The following is a 20,502-nucleotide window of genomic DNA, read 5'->3' as shown; positions in this document are numbered from 1 at the left end:
CAAGTTAATACTATCGTAGAGTTCGTCGAAGTATTATATAAACAAACAGTTGGCAGCGGTGGACATCGTAGCGCCTGCGACGAACGTACACGTACATACATACAAACAAAATGCAACGATTCTCAAGCTTATCGAGCATCCGCCTGACTCAGATCGCTGACACGCATATTAGTAGGTATTATGACGTCACAGTTATACGGTCCACGTATGGCTAGCTAGGTCCTAAACAATAACTCTACATTGGTATATTATTAGATAGTTGTATTTTATTTAACAATACCTCTGTAACCTTGCTTTATCCGGCTATTGCATTAATAAAAATGAAGTAGACAATTTGTTATGTTTTTAAAGTGATAACCCTCACTTCTAGGATTAATACACAAATGAAATTTGAAAAAAAAAAATCTGAACAATGCGGGACTCGAACCAATGACCTCTGGCGTTCCGTGCCAAAGCTCTGCCAACTGAGCTAACCGTTCGAGTGACGTATCGTCATAAAATCTTGTATGCTTTGTTCCACTCTCAGGTTGTGGCTTCATCTACAGGATCTACTTTACAGTTACCTGCTCAACCCCAAAAAATGAAGTTTGAATAATTCATCAGTAACATATGTTACAATTGTTAATTGTTGACTGAAAACTATATTTGTAGGCTATATATCTATATATCTATTACCTTTAACCGTGAGGCGATAGATAACTGACAAGTATATTATTCACCACAAATATGTAGCCCTTGATTTATCAAAGACTGGTGCTAAAGTTGCCAATTTTTCTGGAATAAAAAAAGTATCATAATATATTTCAATTTGAAAAAAATATCTTCAAAAACTGATCATTTGTGGCCGATTAGGGCTGCGGCCCGAGTTTTATGGCTTTGGGTAAAGGGTACCAACAAGCATAATATATTTCTCTGAGAAAGTCATTTTTTATATTAAAAAATGTGCATCTAAGTTATTGCATGTGCCTAAAAGTCATTTTATGGGAAAAGAGTATTTCAGCGTACTCGATAACTTTTATTATAATTTAAAGAGAACATGTATAAGTATGAAATGAATAAAGTGAGTGAAATACCAAGAATACTCTATTTTAGACTACGATTGGCAACCCTATCTGGAGTTGGTAAACTAATAATATTATATGGGTTCCTGTTACTACTGGCTTACAATAATTTATATCTATATATATAAAAATGAATTGCTGTTCATTAGTCTTGCTAAAACTCAAGCACGGCTGGATCGATTTGGCTAATTTTGGTCTTGAATTATTTGTGGCAGTCCAGGGAAGGTTTAAAAGGTGAATAAATATGAAAATGCTCTGAATTAAATAAAAACAACAATTTTGTTTTTCCTTTGATATGTCCCCCGTCGTTCAGAAATCAAATTGAAAGAATAGTTTAAAATGAATAACTATTTATTTTTTTAAATATTTCCAAATTTCTTAGCAGGTGAAATATAAACTTAATTTAAGCTCAAATAAAATTTGAAAACAAAATTTTTATGAACGTTGAATCTTAGTTTTGTTAAGAAATAAATATTTTTATAAGTACTACGTGCTTAGTCATATGTGTACACGGACGAAGTCGCGGGTATCAAGCTAGTTTGCTAATAAAATATGTTTTTTTTGAAGTTATACTTCTTTAGGCGCGTTATGAAAAAATGATGAGAGTGAAATTTGAAGATGCGCGCGCATCACTGTCGCAAAAAGTAACCGGTTGAGGTTGGATCCTAAAATTTTCTGACGTTTGCGTCATTCGTTATATTTTTTGGTTTCTTCGTTCTTTATTAGGACAGGCAAAGGGTTCAAGCCCATACAGCCGTATTCATTATTTAATAATTAATTGTCAAAGCCAACTTTGCAAGATTTTTACAAAATTTTTCTTTCTTAAAACGTAGAAGAGCACGAGGAATAAATCATTTTAATGATTTTTGCATCGTTAGGCCAAATAAGTATAACTTCTTACGTGCATATATAAGTACACACCCCCTTTTTTATATCACTGAGTACACTAGAAACATACCTACTTATTGGAAAAGTTAAAAAAAAAACATGCAGGTACCTTACTACGAGTACAAACATTGTTTCAACGTTACCAAATACCAAGAGAACTGTATTGTAATCTAAAGTATTTATATTGCATGAGCTGAGAGGAAACTAACTCCTACATAAACCACAGATAACCTATCTCAGAGGCCGATACATAATAATAATTACACTCGAGATTCGTTTGACAATAAAATTTTAAGTAGGTACCTATTGAAACCGTTAAACTTGTTCCACAAGATCGTAACAGTGTATCTTAATGACGGTTCATTGAGTAAGTACCGGTCACTGGACGAACCTACCATACTGGTACCTACCAGACATCCTGCTGGCAAGTCCGTTGTAACAGCGGCTCTGTCATTTCTCATTCATAACTGTTTAATATTGTACTATTTTCATTTAAAACTTAGTATCCAGTAGCACGAATTGTGCGGTAAAAAATATTGTAATTAATAGAGTTTTAGTCAACGATTATAATGCTACCACTCTAATTACAAGGTAATGCACCGTTCCGGAGAAAAAAGCATTATAACCTAACCTCAAATTATGACTTTAAGGGTTGGGACATTTTTATAAGGATGAAAGAAAGGGAAACGCCTATTTTCTATTTCTTTGAAAATTTGGTTACATTTCTTGGAACATGTGAATTACATTTTAAATTGAATTTAGCAGTTATTTTACACTCTGGTTACGAATACACCGTGGTAGGAACCTATATCTAATGACAATTCCAAAAAACCCAAACAGGTCTAGGATATGAAGATGTTTCAATAAGCCTCGATGGCTCCGGTCTACAGATCAGCCGATACTACTTTTCATCATGAAATTATTTATATAAAATTAATTTGTTACCAAAATTTATGAACGATGCGTGACTCAAACGCGCGGAAAAGTGAGGGATATCACTTTTAAAAATAACAAATTATTTTTTTATTTGTTTCGTTATTAGTTGCTAAACTAACTTATTGCTGACGCCACACGTAACATTCTTATTATTAAAAAGTTCCGGAGGCTTTAACTTACTCTTTAAGATTAACAAGAGGGCGTGCTTAGCAGGGATCAGTGATATGTGAACACGGGTAGGATTCCCTGGGAGCCAGTAGGAAATGCTGTTCAAGACTCAGAGAGTGGCTAAGTAGGATGATAGATGCAGTAAATCTGCTACTACCATAATGGTGAACTAGTCAGTTTTCATCAGTTGGGTGCCATTCGTACCACATGGAGTCGCAACATAACACCGTGATCAGAACGGTCTGTGAACTGGTCAGGGATGAAGACCTCATTGAGTCATGTTGACACCTCGTCCTGGATTAAAGAATTAATTCAACCAGTTAAATATCGCCCTGTCGGTTTGGTGCTTATATTATTTGGCGATATAGTTACTCGTATTTTTGCAAGAGAACTACCTACGTGTGCCGTTAAAGGCCGCTATCCCAAGAAATCTCCAAAATAGCGCATAATTGAAACCATTTCTTGACGGTTTGTGTGAAAACTGATATTGTTACAAAAAGATAATAATATATCTACAGAATATGAGAAGAAATTTTTTTTTACTTACATTCCTTTTTTTTATCGACAGTGCGAAAAAAATCACCAATAAACCCCTAATTTTTACAGTTGGAGCCATGCTAAACATTCAATCTAGATTAAAATTGTAAAAAAAAATATTAATTGTATACAAATACTATTTAACATGACATAGTTTTGTTAGTTTTGTAAAAATAATTGTATTATGTTTGTAACAAATTCAAAATACTTCTAATTCTGAATTAAAACTATGGCGGTCTTGTGCGAGAGAGGTAGCTCGGTCCCCAGCCTTAAAACCAGCAGCAACGTCTGTGGCTAGCGTCGATGTCAGTCTATGACGTAAGTACACAACAATATCTGTCCACCGGTGGCTGGGCCGACGGGAGCGTGACGCGGCGGCCAGCTTACAATCACTTGCGGTTTTCCGGTTGGGATTTTACTCTGATCAATAATAATTAATTTATTGTTATTTTTTAACTACATAAAGGAAAATCACAAACATATAATTTTAATCGGTAAATAGTAACCTAAGTAACATGCTTGTCGTGACAACGCATCTTCACTATTAGTTAAGAATTGGTAAGATATTTAATATTTTAAGTTTCTACTATTTACTACCATTTCCGAGTTCGTACGCAATAGTTATTAACGATACTGTGAGTCCAATTCAGTTACCTACCTACCCTTAAGTAAGTAACAGAGATACATGGAGCTAAACTGGTTAGTTTAGTATGTTTATACTTACTAAATGTTTTGCTTAAAATAACTGATTGTATATCTATTTATTTTAATTTGTACATTTTGGGCGCGCCTGGCAATTTTAGTACCACCACTCTTTGGGAATGAAATTGTTGTTTGCACGGCAGTTTCAAATGTAATAATTGTTTCATTGTTACAGGACCATTTTTTATGTCAAAAAGTGACAAGATTCAATGATGCGGCCTGACACCGTGCCGCGGCACCGCTCAGGGTTCTTGTTACACCTGAGCAATATTCTGAATTCTGAACCCATATCTCCGATTTTTTTTTTTGGTGGACTGGTACACTCTCGGATTGGTCCCATTTGAATAAAGTAACATCTAATAATGGAATCTGTGAGTAGGTGATTAGGGTACTCCTGTGAATTTATAGGAATACATAGAGCATTATTAGAATTTTAAACAAAAAAGCAAGCATTTGTATACAAAAGCATCATTTGGTGATTTCGATTGAGGTAAATGTTGTTGAAGACCACTAACGGCCACCAGAACTTTTTAAACGTAATAATTGTTCATGTGGTGACAAAATGTCTAATCAAGCGACCAGTTAAATGGAATGACAATAGTAGACGAACTGGTCTGATGATCCAGCTGGAAGGGGGGTTTCGGAATTCCTGAATAGACCCAATGCATGGTAGCCGTGTTTAGATTTGTTGTAATTGTCACGGAAAAAATGAGATAGAAATCATTAAACAGTGTTTTGGTACCAGGCGATCATAGTTGAAGAAGACATTGTGTTATTTATGACGCGAGTATAACTTTATATATTGTGTATATCTAGCAAGATGTACCAGGACTTCATATGCGGTTTAGAGCTTCATGCACAATGCAGGTTTCATTAATGACATGTGTTCATAGTACCTACGCAATTTTTTGTATACTCGTAACTATATGTAAATATTTATATGTGATTTTTCGTTATCAAATGCCGTGAGGATGTGAAAAAGTGTTGAATGAAAAAAAAATACAAAGCAAATACCGACTTCAAACATGCATAAAACAAATAGATATAATTAAAAAAAGATCTCTACAACATATTGATGCTTCATGATCACAGTCTAGTAAAAAAATAAGGTCTCCGTGTCACCTTACATAACAGAGTAGCACCAAAACAAGCCGATTAACGTGTACAAATAGTGAATAAATACATAGCCCCGCGCACACACTTAAACTACTGCAGGCCGATAGGCGGCCATTATGAGAATTGTCATCGTCTGTGACAGATCAGTTTGCGTCTCAATAAAATATTTTAAAAATGCCGTCGTCGTTGTGAAAACGTGTAAAAACGATACTATACAAGTATTTGTGACCATATATGATTATTTAAGGGAGAAAAAATTGTGTAATTAGTATCCCCCGTAACCGCACACACACTAGCATAACGGTGCTTCACTTACTAATATCACGGCGCGGAGTCCTTCTTTTTTTACTCGTCCGTGATACCTATATGTTATATTAAAAAAATTAAAGTACTATTAGTTTAACTCAACTTACTGAGTTTCACTGTAGTCTGTATGGAGTCATTCATAAGGAAATTATGTGTATAATATGTTAAGTCTCTATTTATAATGGTTGACCTATACTGATGATAGTTTAAAATGTCGGACAAATCACCAAAATAAAAATGGTGTGAATATTTCTTTTTTATATGTCTACAGAAAATTCCGCAAAGTCTATGTTTTGAGGATAAAATATGGCTACGTAGGTATAATGAGCTAATTGGAAAGCTATTTAGACGGATTCTTCCTAAAGACGCTGAAACAATTCAATTTAAATTGATTGTTGTTATAATGATAGCTACTTACCTATTTATTTCCTATATACTAAGTAGGTTTGATTATGTCGAGGTCTTCCAACGCATACATTACTCTTTGCAATTAATGTAGGTATGACAACAAAATAATATTGATTTAATATTACGATTACATACCTATTTAAATTATAGAAAAAACTGAGCTGTTTTTATAACATGACCTTATACTAGGTAGGTACAGTTTTAGGTAAAGAAGTCAACCCTAATGTCGTCAGAAGAGGTAAGAGTCACGCGATAGAAAGAGAGGCAACTTCTAGGTGAATAAAAATGTAGGTTAGTAGCGCTGTGCGATTATTGTGTGACCGCAAGAGTTCCTATTTCTTAAAATGATAGAGAGGCGTCCGTAGGTACTTGTACTGTTATATATTTTTTGCTATCAGGAACGTGGACAATCATTTCCATGTGTACGTGTAATATTACTGTATGTCTGTGAGGTGGGTATATGTTAAGTAAATGGTTGTTTCGTCGAGAGATACCATACTTGACGTCGATGGAGGTACACGTGGTCATACATCGCCAGGGGCGGACTCACCGTAGTTGGACGTGCGCTGCAGCTCGTAGGGAGCGCACCACGAGCCCATCATCATGTTCTGGGGGTAGAGCGCGCCTGGCACTCCACCCACTCCGACACCCACACCAACACCCACGCCGCTCACGGGGCCGCCGCCTGCGACAACAATCATTATTGTAATTCGGATGGTTATCATCGGTTCATTGGTACATCTAACATAAACATAAAATGCAATCAAAGAAAGAGCACTTGATGATGATGATGAAAGACTGTGTTGAACTAAATGACATCACCGTCCACTCTTTTATTTATTTATTTATTTATTAGGAAGACCAACAGATATTAGCTATGTTATATGTTAATTTACATAACTGTGAGCCAATTATAGGTCTGCACCCGTACTGACAGAATAATGAAATTCAACGATTCGAATAAATATTAAAGTATACTAGATACTAAAATACAATGCACAATTTAAAATAATAACATAATTAATAACAGTTAATACGCAAGTAAAGATTCAGTGTCATTACATTACTGCTTTTAACATAGAACTTAATACTTATTAGAGAAACGCCGGCTTTCGGCCGTTCCCAATATTCGGTCTATCTCTTAGTTGAGATAAAAATCGTAACTATTGTTGACTTTTCTGTCCCAATAAACATATCGACGGTAACTCACCTTATCCGTACACGCTGTGTGTAAATGGACGACGTATAGCTTACCAGCGACAGAAGTTTGTATTGAAATTGTAATTCACGCGTCCCAATATGAGGCGATAAGAATGACTTATCAAGTATATTGGGACAGCTTCAGATTATTGACAGCTAATTACTGACAGTAGAAGGTATTAATTTATCTCTATCTGTACATAGTATATTGGGAACGGCCGTTAGTCCGAAAGCGCTATGCTTTAGTGTCTAAATATTGAGGTTGTGTTTCGCATACAGTTTGCGGGCCATTTGTTCATCCTAATACCTATTTTAGTTTGTCTCATTCTAGGTACAAGTACCTACCTAATAATATAATAGCCAGAAATTTAGGTATTGAAGCCAAAATAAAATAAAACAATTTTTACACTAGTGCTATAATTACTTAGGCTCATAACGAGGTGAGCACTGCCAATTGCTTATATTCAATGCAGGCCCCTGTGTTTATAAAATAATTATTTAATAAAATCGTTACAAAGTAAAAACTTTACATTAAATCCTTTTTTAAAAGAATGAATAAACAATAGGTTTGTATGTTCGGGCAAAACACTAAAACTACTGAATAGATTTAATTCACACTTTACAACAATATTAACAATGGGTAAAACTAAATGCAGGCATAGTATAAATGCTGCTTTATAACGTGCACGCGGAAAACGTCGCAGCCAGCACTTGGTTAGTTAGTTATGAATCGGGACAACATATAAAGGCTCATTTCCCTTAATAGCTTCTTAGGGGTCCGCGTAACATAATTGGCTATAGCTGGAGATCCGTATGATAAGCTGTCACTAGAGGTCCGGGTCTCCGAATAATTCCTAAATCATGCATAGATCATGAGAGCTCTACAGGCCATGAATATCATGGTCAGGGGCGTAGCAACCGCCGTATCAGTCGTATCAATTATACGCGGCCCCCGGGACACGAGGGCCCCAGACTTGCGTCAGCACAATTAATAAAATGTGTTAATGCTGTTTGTCGAAAAAAAGGCAAGGAGAGTGTATTTTTTTTTTATTATATTTGAATTGATTGTAAAAATTTTGGAAAAGTGACCGATAATTATGATGAATAAATATTACTTTTAAAATTCTGCAAACATTTTTAAAGTGAAAATTTTATTACATCGTCTCAAATTTTTCGTCTGTGTGTTGCATGTCGCGTGACGGTCGGGTGGCGCCTATAGTTCGCAGCAGCTGACCGTGTAGTGTATAGACTATTACTCATTTGTGCCAGTGCTCCAGGCTATTTTGTTTGTTTTTATTATTTTCCAAGCAAAAAATTAAGATTGATAAAGTGATTCTTATATGTACCTTTAATGGAATATTATTCCAAAAATGTTTAGTTAAATGTCTATAATGTGAAAATAAGTTTCACTTTTACCGTTGTTTCATAAAACCACACAATCCTTATTTTTCTTTAGTGAGAAATCTTTACCCCTCTTAAGGCCTGGTAAGCTATCGTGTAATAGTAACAATAATAATTGACACACTTTCTTACAACTAATCAAACACGATACGTACCTCCTGTGGATGCCATCTGCCAGACAACGACATTTTATGGAATACATACGCACATACATAGGTACCTACATATAAACATCCTTGAGTCGGAAACCACTACAGCGATTATGAACATTATAATACTGGTCTTTATCTATGTTAATATAATACAATACAGTGAGTAATTATTTAATGAAACAATAACCGAGCTCGATAAACAAGCGTGGTGAGATCGTAAAAGTAATTAGAAACGAAGTAATGAGCAGATAGACACAACAAGATAAGGATGAGCGGTATCTGGTGCGACTCACAGTCCACTACTACTGTAAGGTGGGACCTGCACAGCGAACTGGAGCACCTCGCTCGCATCTGGGGCAGTACATCCGTTAATGATACTACTCGGCTAAGTCGAGTTAGTAAGTCTTTTGTGGGGCGATGTATATGCTTTTCAAGATCCCAGAAAATGTTAAAAACAAATGTATTACGATATTCAAAAGAATTGTTAAAAAGCGGTTGTGTGGTAAAGGTTACTATAACATAAATGACTTTCTTAATGATTTCAAAGATTGGAAATGGAGCGACCATCAGGGTTTTAAATAATAAGTTTATTTGTAAAATATTACTTTGTAAACATATTTTTTGATAAAGCCCGCTGAGTTTGTTGCGCCTATTCTTCTCAGGTCTGAGGCATTCTTTATGGAATGGGTCATCCAATTTTAAATTAGATATCGCTCAGACGGGTGAGGCAGCACGAACCTGTCAGACGCGCTATGTTGTTCAGCATGCTCTCCACGAGCTGGTAGTCCATGGTGGCTGGGTGGGGTCACAAGTAGTCCTCGGTGCACTAGCAGCCACGTCCGTGGCGGTCAGAGGTCACGACCGGACTGACACGAGCACTCAACTAGTCACAACGCGGGGTAACTGCGATAGCGGGTCAAACGCGATCCTCGCTCGAATGTCAAGTGTCAACTAATACGGCTGCCGGGCTAAGGGACTGGGGACTCGTGCTTATCAGCTCTGATTCACTCAGCCATCAGCCTCAACGTATGAGTTCTCCAAACAGGCGACACCTCCTACCGCCGTCCGTATCACACGCTCACATATATATTTAAGGAAAATATAACAGGAACTTATTTTGATCCTGTCAAAATATCGACAGCAAAATTTTCCTCTGATCTGATTAACCAGAAGTGGCAAGTGACAACTTGGACATTGAAACAGTGCAACGGGCAAGTACTTTACTTAGTATCAATGTAACTACCTATATATAATATATATTGTGAGCCAATGGCGACAAAACTATATCGATTACCTAATCAAGTTTTGATTAATTATTGTTTTGTAACAATATCAAATGTTCATTGAAATGTGTAATTTAAATCGAAATTATCTATTTTGCCCGCTCTGGTATTGAAATATTACGCATTTATGAAATGAAATACTAATCAATAATTGAAACACATGTCATAATAATGTTTCCGATTATTTCGAGTTGAAACACACTCGTTCCAGTGCTCCGCGTGCGTACTCTGATCGTCAATAAGCAGAGAATTGCTTGAGGCTTGCGCGGGCGGTTCCCAGAACTGATTAGATAATCCCGTTAGTGGAATAGAATGGCACTGTGAGTACGCGGATAATATTGAAGTGTAACTTCTTTAGAACCGTTCTGATTTGAATCTCGATGAAACGAAAAAGCGAGACGATAGAGGCGCCGTTGCCAGCTATTATTAATTAAACTATTATTTTGGCCTTCGCGCCAAATTATGATTTTAACAATATGGATATCCTATCCGAGGTTCTCGAGGGTGCAGTGAACGAATTTGGGATCATTTTTTAGTTGGCAATTGCTAATGCCTCTGACAAAATTTAAGAAAATTAATTATGTAAGTAGATCACTATGTTCGTCCTACCTACCTATACACAGTATAGTTATCAAGCCATTTGCCAAATCATTCCTTCTGTCGCGCTGTCAAATGGATTTTACTTATTACATTGGTTTGGTACCTGATTAATACAGAAATAGAGTGAGGGGCCCGCCTGGTGTGTTGTGATGACGTATGGACCGACTGATAGCAGCGACCGCGATGTACGCACGAAGCGATACCGGGAAATCTGCCGCAGGGAGCTGTACCTACTACCTCTGTTGTCTGATCTCAAGTTATTCATTGATTTAGAATTTAGTTTTTTTTTGGGTTGACCCAAAGAAATCTAAATCATTACTAATATTATAAATATCAATGTAAGTTTGTTTCTAACGTTTTCACGTTTAAACCAGTGAACGGATTTTGATGAAATTTATTAAAGAGATATACAAGAGCTTGGGGAAGGACGAAGCCTAGTTTTTTTCGCGAAATTTGTTTGAAATTTCGTCATTATAGAAGATAACAGTATGAAAATTATTTATTATTATGTATTAAGGCAAATGATAAGAAATAAATAAAAGAATTAAAATTAACAAAGGGGATGTAAATACTACGTAATAAGTGGCGGGACTGCCTAAGTAAAAATTGAAATTTAGTCTAGTATGAAACGTGCAGTGAGATTTGACATAAGTTTGAAATAGTTATTACAATTGGGCGACGAAGCATAATTCGGCTAATTTTGAAAGCGACAGTTGAATAAAACGTAGTGGATTTCGGCTATCTCCGTTTTTAAAAGATATAGGCTTCAAATATCAATTTATCAATGACTGCACGTTTCAAACAATGTGAATCGCTTTTTTCTTAGAGAGTTTCGCTGGGTTGATCGTGAAGTGGAATATTCTATTCTATTCTATATATTGTGGCTTTAAATAATGACAGAAGCAATGACAACTTGTCGACATGACAACTGACATTTTGTTGTCAATTATATATATAATTGTATATATAATTATATATACATATAATTATATGAAAAAAGAATTAACTCTATCTCTACAATCAATTAATTAATTATTAATTGATTGGATGATAAATTAGGTCAATGATTCTCTTCATAAAATATTATTTAATCATAACAGTATCGTATAAATCACTTAAAAGTTGAATGACGTCGTATGCACATGTATACGACGCGTACGAGTTACGTATGAAACGTGTTTTAGAAATATGAACAGAAACGCTAAATACCTTAGATTAGACAGGCCAGGTTTATTCCTTTACGGCCGTTTTCAATAACCTACCTATCTTTAGTTTAACTTAATAGAGGTAGACAAATCTATCCTTTTACGCTGAGTTACATTTCAATAACCTATCGACATAAAGCATTGGACTATAACTATCATATTTACATACACTTACACTTTTATAATAAAGCCACTGTTGAGGCGTTTTCTATAAATAAATTTAAATGTTTTATTAAAAAATGGCTCCGTCGTAAATCCTGTTACTCCACAGCTGAATATCTAAGTGATCGGACAGCCTGGGATTAGATTATGATTATTTTATAGCAAAAGCAATGACAGTACAATATTGTATATTTTTATTAAAAAGAACGCAAAAAAGAATGCTGGGAGAGTTTCTAGCGCCGCTTCTTCTCTCTCAGAGAGCCATTTGTTTCCGAAGCGGTAGTAGTATCTAGTATATTAGAAATGACATCAAAAATAATTCTAAAGAAATCAATTTTGAGAAAATAAATGCCTTTTATGCCTTTTTATTGGGCATAACTATGAATTGATAAGATCTTGTCATTAAGCGGTGACAACAATGTATCCGTAACGAGAGATACGTTATTGAAAACGGCCGTAGGTGTGACGTACTACGTCTACACTTGCAATATGTATGTCACCTTAGATCATTTATACGTTTAGATAGACTATGACAGCTGTGAAAACTAACTTTTTGATCTAACGTTTAGAACCTCTATTTTGAGAAATTCACGCAAACTAACACAAAGTGTCATACAAATCGCGAGTGTAAGACGTAGATTGTCACGCGCACTAAACTAATATTCTTGGCCTGTTTTTATCGGTTGTCTAACAGCAAGATACTCTATCTAGACGTATAAATTATCTAAGTATGGCACTTTGTTTTATTGTGCGTGCTTTCCTGACCATAGAAGCTAACTGTTCGCCGCTATTTTTTTCGACATGTTCACAGCTGTCATAGTCCATCTAGAAGTATAAATTATGTAAACTAAATACATTGTTTGTTGTGTAATATGTACCGATGCCTCTGTGTGTTGTCAAACCAGGATTGGCAAGGTATGGATTGTAGGACTAAGGATTGTTTCAAGAAATAAGAGACCGTTGGTGACCATGAGAGTGGACTGGCATCGCGAGTGCGGCAGAACTATTTCGCCTCGCGAAGGCCAAAAAATTTAAACTACAAAGCTGACCGCTATTAACCTTCGCTAGTATTATATTCATATTGCAAATTTTTTTACAGAAATGTCAAAATTCTTCAATTAATTCCTGAGTCTGGGTCCTGGATGACTGAGAATCGTTCGGGAACACACGGACCTTAAATATACAGTTTTTATATATAGTAGGTCTAATAGGGATTGTCATACGGGATATGAATGTGTACTCAACAATCGCAGCGTTTATGTGCAAGCCCTTACTAATACGAATCGTAGATAAAATTGCAGGAAGTACCATGGGTTCTTAGTCGCCTGTTATCGCGTCATATTTGTTTTTTTTTGTGAAAATAAGGGATGAGACGAGCAGGAAGTTCAGATGATGGTAATTGATACGCCCTACCCATTACAATGCAGCTCGTCACCTTGAGACATAAGATACTCATTTGCCCAGTAATTTCACTAGCTACGGGCCCTTCAGACCGAAACACAGTAACACATTACTGCTTCACGGCCGTGCATTGGTTTTCTAGCAAGGTAGGCACTGTAGATCTAACTAGTCGTAGTTGAGCTTGGAGATTACTTACGGATCGGTTAGGTATCTTAGGAAAATTAATGAGTTCGATAGAAGTTTGGTTATAAAATAACGAAACCTAAACTAAATTAACTTTAACACTATATTTATTAGGTGCATAAAGAGGTAGGCACTGCCTTATTGCCTATATGATATGCACCCCCTGTCACGGAAGAAATAGGTGCCGTTGTGGTATCCATAATCTAGCCGGCTTCCTGTGCAAGGAAGTCTCCCACTGTATGCAGGGTGTGGTGACGTACCGTAGGTGTCGTGATGCGGAGCGTGGTGATGCCAGCCCTGGTGCGGCGCGAAGTGAGCCGCGTACTGCTGCAGTCGGCCGCCGCCCACATAGCCCAGCCCGTAGCCCTCCGAGCACTCGCCCCCGTAGGAACCGCCGCCTCCACTTCCTCCACCCGCGCTACCCCCACCACCGCCGAACATCGTCTGGTGCTTGTCAACCACACACACGCTTCTCACAAGTACATCTGCTCACACACCTGTAAAGAAGCACTGACGTCAGGTAACAAACAATCTTGTAATGCCTACTACGGTTCGGTTAACGGCCGTTCCCAATATTCAGTCTATATCCGGTTATGGCTATTTGAGCTAAAAATCGTAATTATAGTTGACTTTTCTGTCTCACTAAACTTATCGACGGTAACTCACCTTATCCGTACCCGCTGTCTCTCAATAGGAGGACATATAGCTTACCTACCAGCGATAGAAGTCTGTATGGAAATTGCAATTCACGCCTCCCAATATAAGGCAATAAGAATGACTTATCGGGTATATTGGGACAGCTTCAGATTATTGACAGCTAATTACTGACATTAGAAGGTTATAATTTATCTCTATCTGTAGATAGTATATTGGGAACGGCCGTAACTAAGTTGTGTTAGTAAATTCTGCATAACATAAATAATTTTCTTAATAACACCACATACCACACTATGGGATTGAAACGACCGCCCTCAGGCATTTAATTAATAATATTCTTTCTAAGCCCGCTGAGTTTTATGCACCCGAGTGCCAAGTGTGAGATTTGTTACCTATTCGATCATGTAAAAGTAAACTACGATTTGTATTGCGTCGAAAGAGCGCCATCTAGTAACATTAGAGGAAAACATCATAGACCGTTCTTCTCAAGTCTGACGCATATTATATTTTCGAATGAGTAGATTAAATATATTATTATATTATATTATCATAGATGTATTTATTATACTGACAATGGGATAGTATATATCTATGTATTATATGGTGAATTAAAAAATATATATTCATTTATCATTATAAAAACTGCGGAGTAAAAGAAGGCTTGTTTTTATTTCAGTCATAATATGTCAGTTTCTGTTTTACGGTACTTTGAGATCATTACAAATATTTCGTCGTCTGGCAAGCACTGAAATAAACAATAATCTCATTGACGTTATTATCGCGGAGTACGTACAAAGTACCTACTATCTACGCGCCTCAATAATGCTACTGGAAACCCAAGCGCTGGCAGCTATTTCGGTCAACGGATCAGCCTAGCTATCCAACGCGGAAATGCTACCAGTATTCTTGGTACATTTCCCCGTAACGATAGTTGTAACTTCATGCAATCAAAAATATAGTTTGTTCAATATTTCGTATTATAAAAAATGTTTACTAAAACATAATTGTTCTATAGGCTTGGTAGATATCTGCTGGAACCTTTTTTTAATATAGAGAAGGATAAACGAGGGTATGGGTCACCTGATGGTAAATGATCACCACCGTCTATATTCTCTAGTAACATCAGAGCTACCACAGAAGCTTTGCGGGCCTTTTAGAAAAGTGTTCGCTCTTTTTTTAATTTCGTATGGTCCCGAAAATAGCGCACAAGGAAGCTCATTCCAAAGCTTAGTAGTAAGTGAAAATTCCTGGAAAACCTCAGATGAATGCCAAACATCCAGATGGCGGGGATGATATCTTAAGTTGCGGCGTGTCGTGCGAAGATGGAATTCGGCGTCAGGAATCAGGAATGCGGTAGAAGCCAATGCTCTATTCAATGCTAAGTGATCTATCCGTTCACAGAGCACTGGATCCTCGACAATTTGAGCAGCTCTGCATTGCACGCGGTCTAACAGCTCAAGCTGATGCTGGAGTGCGCCAGACCAGTGATGATAGGAATTCTCCACATGTGGCCTGACTAGCAAGCGCTAGAATGTGGGCCGGCTTAAGTTATTACCGTGCTCTATCTATGACCCCTAGTTTCTTCGAAGCAAATTAGCCTTCACCTGACTGCATGACCGTGGGAATTGAAATCTTCGGCATGTAGGGGAGTATTTCAAAATGAAACATTTTACCCCATACCACGACTTTTCAAGAGAGGACTCTATAGAAGATTCTCCTGGTCGACGATTCTATGAGAGAGACCTGCCTGGCCCGTGTATACGGCATCTCCAGTAATGTCATCCGTATATCAATGGATGTTGGAGGCGTCCAATATATCATCGATATGCAGGGTTGGCAGTGTAGAAGGTAGCGCAGTGTTCACAGGCTTTGTGTTAGAGCAATACCTGTATTCTGCGCACAGTGAGGATCTACCTCCACTTACATAAACTCTCGGGAAGCCCAAATGATAGAAGTTTCGAGAGGAGCGTCTTGTGCCAAGCCAACCCTCCTATAGTAGTAGTTACTCAGGCCTTCTTCCTTGCTATCGATGCCCGCCGCCCATCTGTGTTAAGTATACCAATAGATCGATCGCTTTACTTATGTTGCTGATACCACGAGATTCAGTAATGAGCTAGAATACTACTGACTAGCAGTATGGTAAGGCAGCCACTACGATGTGTATGATCAGATATTATTGCAATGATTAACTCTAGTTTATTTCGCTTTTTCTTTTCTCTCAGAGCGCCATTTGTTTCTGAATTGTTGGTAGTGATTTAGTTAATACTATAATAATTAAAGATTCATAGACTTTGCTCAGACTTTACTTACGTAGAACTTTACTGATTACGATAAAACGCGAACTTAACTTTTATGTTCAGCTATCTTACCTTAAGCTAACTGATATAATTTCAGCCATCAAATGATTATAAAAACAAGATAAACGAAATAAAAGATTATGCTAAGCCTACACTTAGCTATGTTTTACGTGAGTAAGTCTGAGCAAAGTCTGAGTTTTTTTTATGAAATAAAGGGACGAGACGAGCAGGACGTTCAGCTGATGGTAATTGATACGCCCTACCCATTACAATGCAGTGACACTCAGGATTCTTGAAAAAACCAAAAATTTTGAGCGGCACTACAATTGTGCTCGTCACCTTGAGACAAAAGATGTTAAGTCTTATTTGCTCAGTAATTCCACTAGCTACGGCGCCCTTCAGACCGAAACATAGTAATGTCAACACATTACTACTTCACGGCAGACATAGGCGCCGTTATGGCACCCAAAATCTAGCCGGCTTCCTGTACAAAGGAGCCTCCCACTGGTATGTACGCTCTATAGATCACAACCTTAGATCTATGTGTCAAGTATCAAGCGACGTGCAATCCGTTGCATCAATATTGTAATACGAAGTGTTATAATTATTAACATTATCAGTTGGCGGTGATAACGACGAACACCGCGCCTCACCGCGCCCGTGCGACGCCTCCGCCGGCCGCGCGATAGGGCACGCGCGGCCCAAGGGTCGAACATCGGGCCGCTAGTTACCACATTGACTCACTCACCTAATATCGCGGCCGGCAATAATCTCTAAGATTCAGATTCTTTGTTTTTATCGAAAGTGGGAGGCTTCTTTGCACAGTATACCGGCTAGATTATGGGTACCACAACGGCGTGTGTTTCTGCCGTGAAGCAGTAATGTATAAGCATTATTGTGGTTCGGTCTGAAGGGCGCCATAGCTAGTGAAATTACTGGGCAAATGAGACTAAACATTTATGTCTTGTGTTTCAAAATTGTGAGGCTTTTTGCACAGGATGCCGGCTAGATTATGGGTAGCAGGGTAATAAGGGACGAGACGAGCAGGACGTTCAGCTGATGGTAATTAATACGCCCTGCCCTGCAGGATTCTTGAAAAACCCAACAAAAAAGTCTGAGCGGCACTGCAATTGCGCTCATCACCTTGAGACATAAGTCGCAATTGCCCAGTAATTTCAGTAGCTATGGCGCCCATATCTGCTTCACGGCAAAAATAGGCGCCGTTGTGGTTCACATAATCTAGCCGGCATCCTGTGCAAAGGAGCCTCCCACTGGTATGTATAATAATTAAGAATAGATTATAATTGGTGAGCACAACGTGTTAGTTGATCGAATAATAGGTGACGAATATTGTTCACACGAGCACAGCACACGTGGGTTCCGTTCCCAGAAGTGATTGTGAGTGTTGTGGCTGCAGCCGTCTCCGGGGCTTACGCTGCAGATATCATGTTTCGCTGGGTGTGCGTCTTAACAGTCTCTGTTTGTAGAAACGAGCTGATTAAGGTGTTCTAGCACTCGGAGCGACGAGAACTGAACAGACTCCGACCTGCGTCGACTCTAACTTAAGTTGTATGTTTTGTTGTGTTGCCGACTGGCTCAAGTGTATTCTGCCGAAATACTAATTTATATTAGATGGCGGCGTAAATATCGATAATTATACTATGTGACTAGCTGATGTCCGCGACTTCATCCGCGTAGAAAAAAGATTTTAAAAATAATAAGCAAGTTTGGAATTGAAGATTATCTCATGTCCTAATCCAGTTTCGGTTCCCGTTTTCGCTTCCGTTCCCAACATATTATATGAATCTTACTTCGAGGAAGATAGCTATGACTGTGAATTTCAGTTTTTTTACAAAGTCCGCGGGAATGATATTTCCGGGTTAAAATGTATCTTATGTCCTTTCCCAAGCTCCAGTCTATCGCTATACCAAATTTCATCAAAATCGGTTCGGTTGCTCCGGCGTAAAAACGTAACAAAACAAACTAACATTCACATTTACAATATGAAGAAGGGGTTATGTAAGAGTTTCCGTGTCCGTTAGGCTGTAGGCAGTCAGGTGTCGACACGACCACGGGTTTGCTGACAGTCGTTTAAAACTCCTGTTCAATATAAGTTACTCGCGTTCCAGTCGTGTTCGGTTTTGAACCCAAAATTTTCTTTTAAACATCTGTTTAGTTCAAGACGATAAAATTATAATTAGAGTGGCAAAAAGGAAGCCTTATTTAGCTTGCTATTTTTTACAACAGCCCAATGCATTTGGCTCTCTACCTACTTTGTGTAATGCAATCACAGCGATTCGGTTCTCTTTATCACCCCACTCCATTTTTATATCGCAAAATACTGTAAGTACAATGTATTGGCGCCAAAATGAAAAAAATCAAGGAATATTATATAAAAATGACAGATTCAAATGTAATATTTTGTTTATTTTTAATTTATGGCCAGACTAATTAGTATATTAAGGTGACGCCGGCTCAGATTCAACAGACAAGGTGTGGATGCATCCTACTAAGTAATTTATGAAGAATTTCACGCTGAAACGTATCGTAATTACCTAAGTTGTTAATATGCGCGATTAGATGAAGAGTGCCTTCAATTGATAAGTTTGAAAATAGAGTCAGAACGCGCGCGTGCACGCTTTATACCCGTAACCCGACTGTCGCCTATTGCTTCCCGTTGAACTCGGAAAAGGCTATCCTGAACCGGCGGCAGTGTAGGAGATTTTTTACCAATTCGATCGCGTAAAAGTTAAGTTCAATTTGAATGGCGTCTATGATGTTTTCCTCAACTGTCACTAGATGGTGCTCTTTCGAAGCCATACAGATCGTAGTTAGCTTTTACGCGAACTAATACTGTGATGTTTCGTTTTCAGATAATGCTGGTGGCCTGTTCTGTTAGCTTGAACTTGACTTGCCACGTAACCACGTGTTCAATACATTCTGATACATACAACACACAAACATATTTAACTATTATTATTTAAATAATTGATTTTCAACTTTCATCTCCATCGTCAACTTCGTCGGCGACATCAATAAAATCGAGTATAATAATAATAATAATAATAATAAAGCCTTTTTATTTCATTTTCTTAATATGTATATGCATTTCAGATGTTGTTATTTAGCGTTAGTTAATATTTTTCTTAATATCTAGATGTGAGTACGTGTTACTTATTTGTTTGTATTATTTTTGGATATTCTCGGGTGAAAGCCTCCTCCAACTTTTTCCATGTGTCTCTGTCTTTACTCATTATTTACCACTCAAAATCAAATCGAGTAAGACTGTGATATTATATGAGTAATATTTAATAAATAGTAAATTGGCAGTGCCCCCGTCAAGTCGAGCAAAATTCATTTTTGACCCCCTCTAATTGTGGATCAAATTAGAAGCCATTTAAAATATTTTCAATATTGATATGGTCACTATAGGATGTTGTCAGGTTAATTAATTATGTAATAACTTAAGGCAGAAGAAATGGGGACTAAATTAATTGACAGACTTGGTATTACATGGATCTAACAACTTGGCGTAGAAGAGCTGAGTTGCGAGACTTGGTTATTTTACAAGTTATGATTTTGATGGCTTGGATGGATTATGGATGAATTACATTCAGTTATCGCTGCACTGAACTTGACCTACGCATGGCAAGGAGTGTGGAAGATGTGCTAATGAAGCTGCGAGAGAGAGAGGAATGTGTCGTCCCTCGTCAGGCAAGCTGCGGGCGGTGGCGCGGTGGCGCGGTACGACGAGCGACGAAGAGCCGGCTGTCGAGTGTCGAGTGTCAAGTGTCGGCTGATTTATTGTAATTACACTAATTAAGATTTCTTCAATATGA

General features: G+C 37.6%; 1 protein-coding gene and 1 long non-coding RNA gene across 4 annotated transcripts in view; one reads left to right on the top strand and one right to left on the bottom strand.

The window, feature by feature from the left end:
- LOC126979441 (GATA-binding factor A-like) overlaps positions 1–14,198 on the bottom strand; it is a 23,686-nt gene extending 9,488 nt beyond the window's left edge. The window contains exons 1-2 of one of the 3 annotated variants that reach the window (XM_050828748.1): positions 13,970–14,198; positions 6,673–6,807 (exon numbers count right to left, since the gene is read on the bottom strand). In XM_050828748.1, coding sequence (XP_050684705.1) covers positions 6,673–6,807; positions 13,970–14,150 — 316 coding nt within the window. In that variant the 5' untranslated portion in view covers positions 14,151–14,198. Of the gene's footprint in view, positions 1–6,672; positions 6,808–9,613; positions 9,843–13,969 lie in introns of those variants that run through there. The other 2 variants (XM_050828749.1, XM_050828750.1) reach the window with 2 other exon arrangements.
- Positions 14,126–20,502, top strand: LOC126979510 (uncharacterized). Its single transcript, XR_007732836.1, has 2 exons — positions 14,126–14,229; positions 20,281–20,502. It is a non-coding gene; the product is annotated as an uncharacterized LOC126979510 (long non-coding RNA).

This window comes from Leptidea sinapis, chromosome 3 (genome assembly GCF_905404315.1).
Source record: "Leptidea sinapis chromosome 3, ilLepSina1.1, whole genome shotgun sequence".
Taxonomy (NCBI): domain Eukaryota; kingdom Metazoa; phylum Arthropoda; class Insecta; order Lepidoptera; family Pieridae; genus Leptidea; species Leptidea sinapis.
Note: the sequence above shows the minus strand (reverse complement) of the source record. Positions and strands in the feature narration are given on the sequence as shown.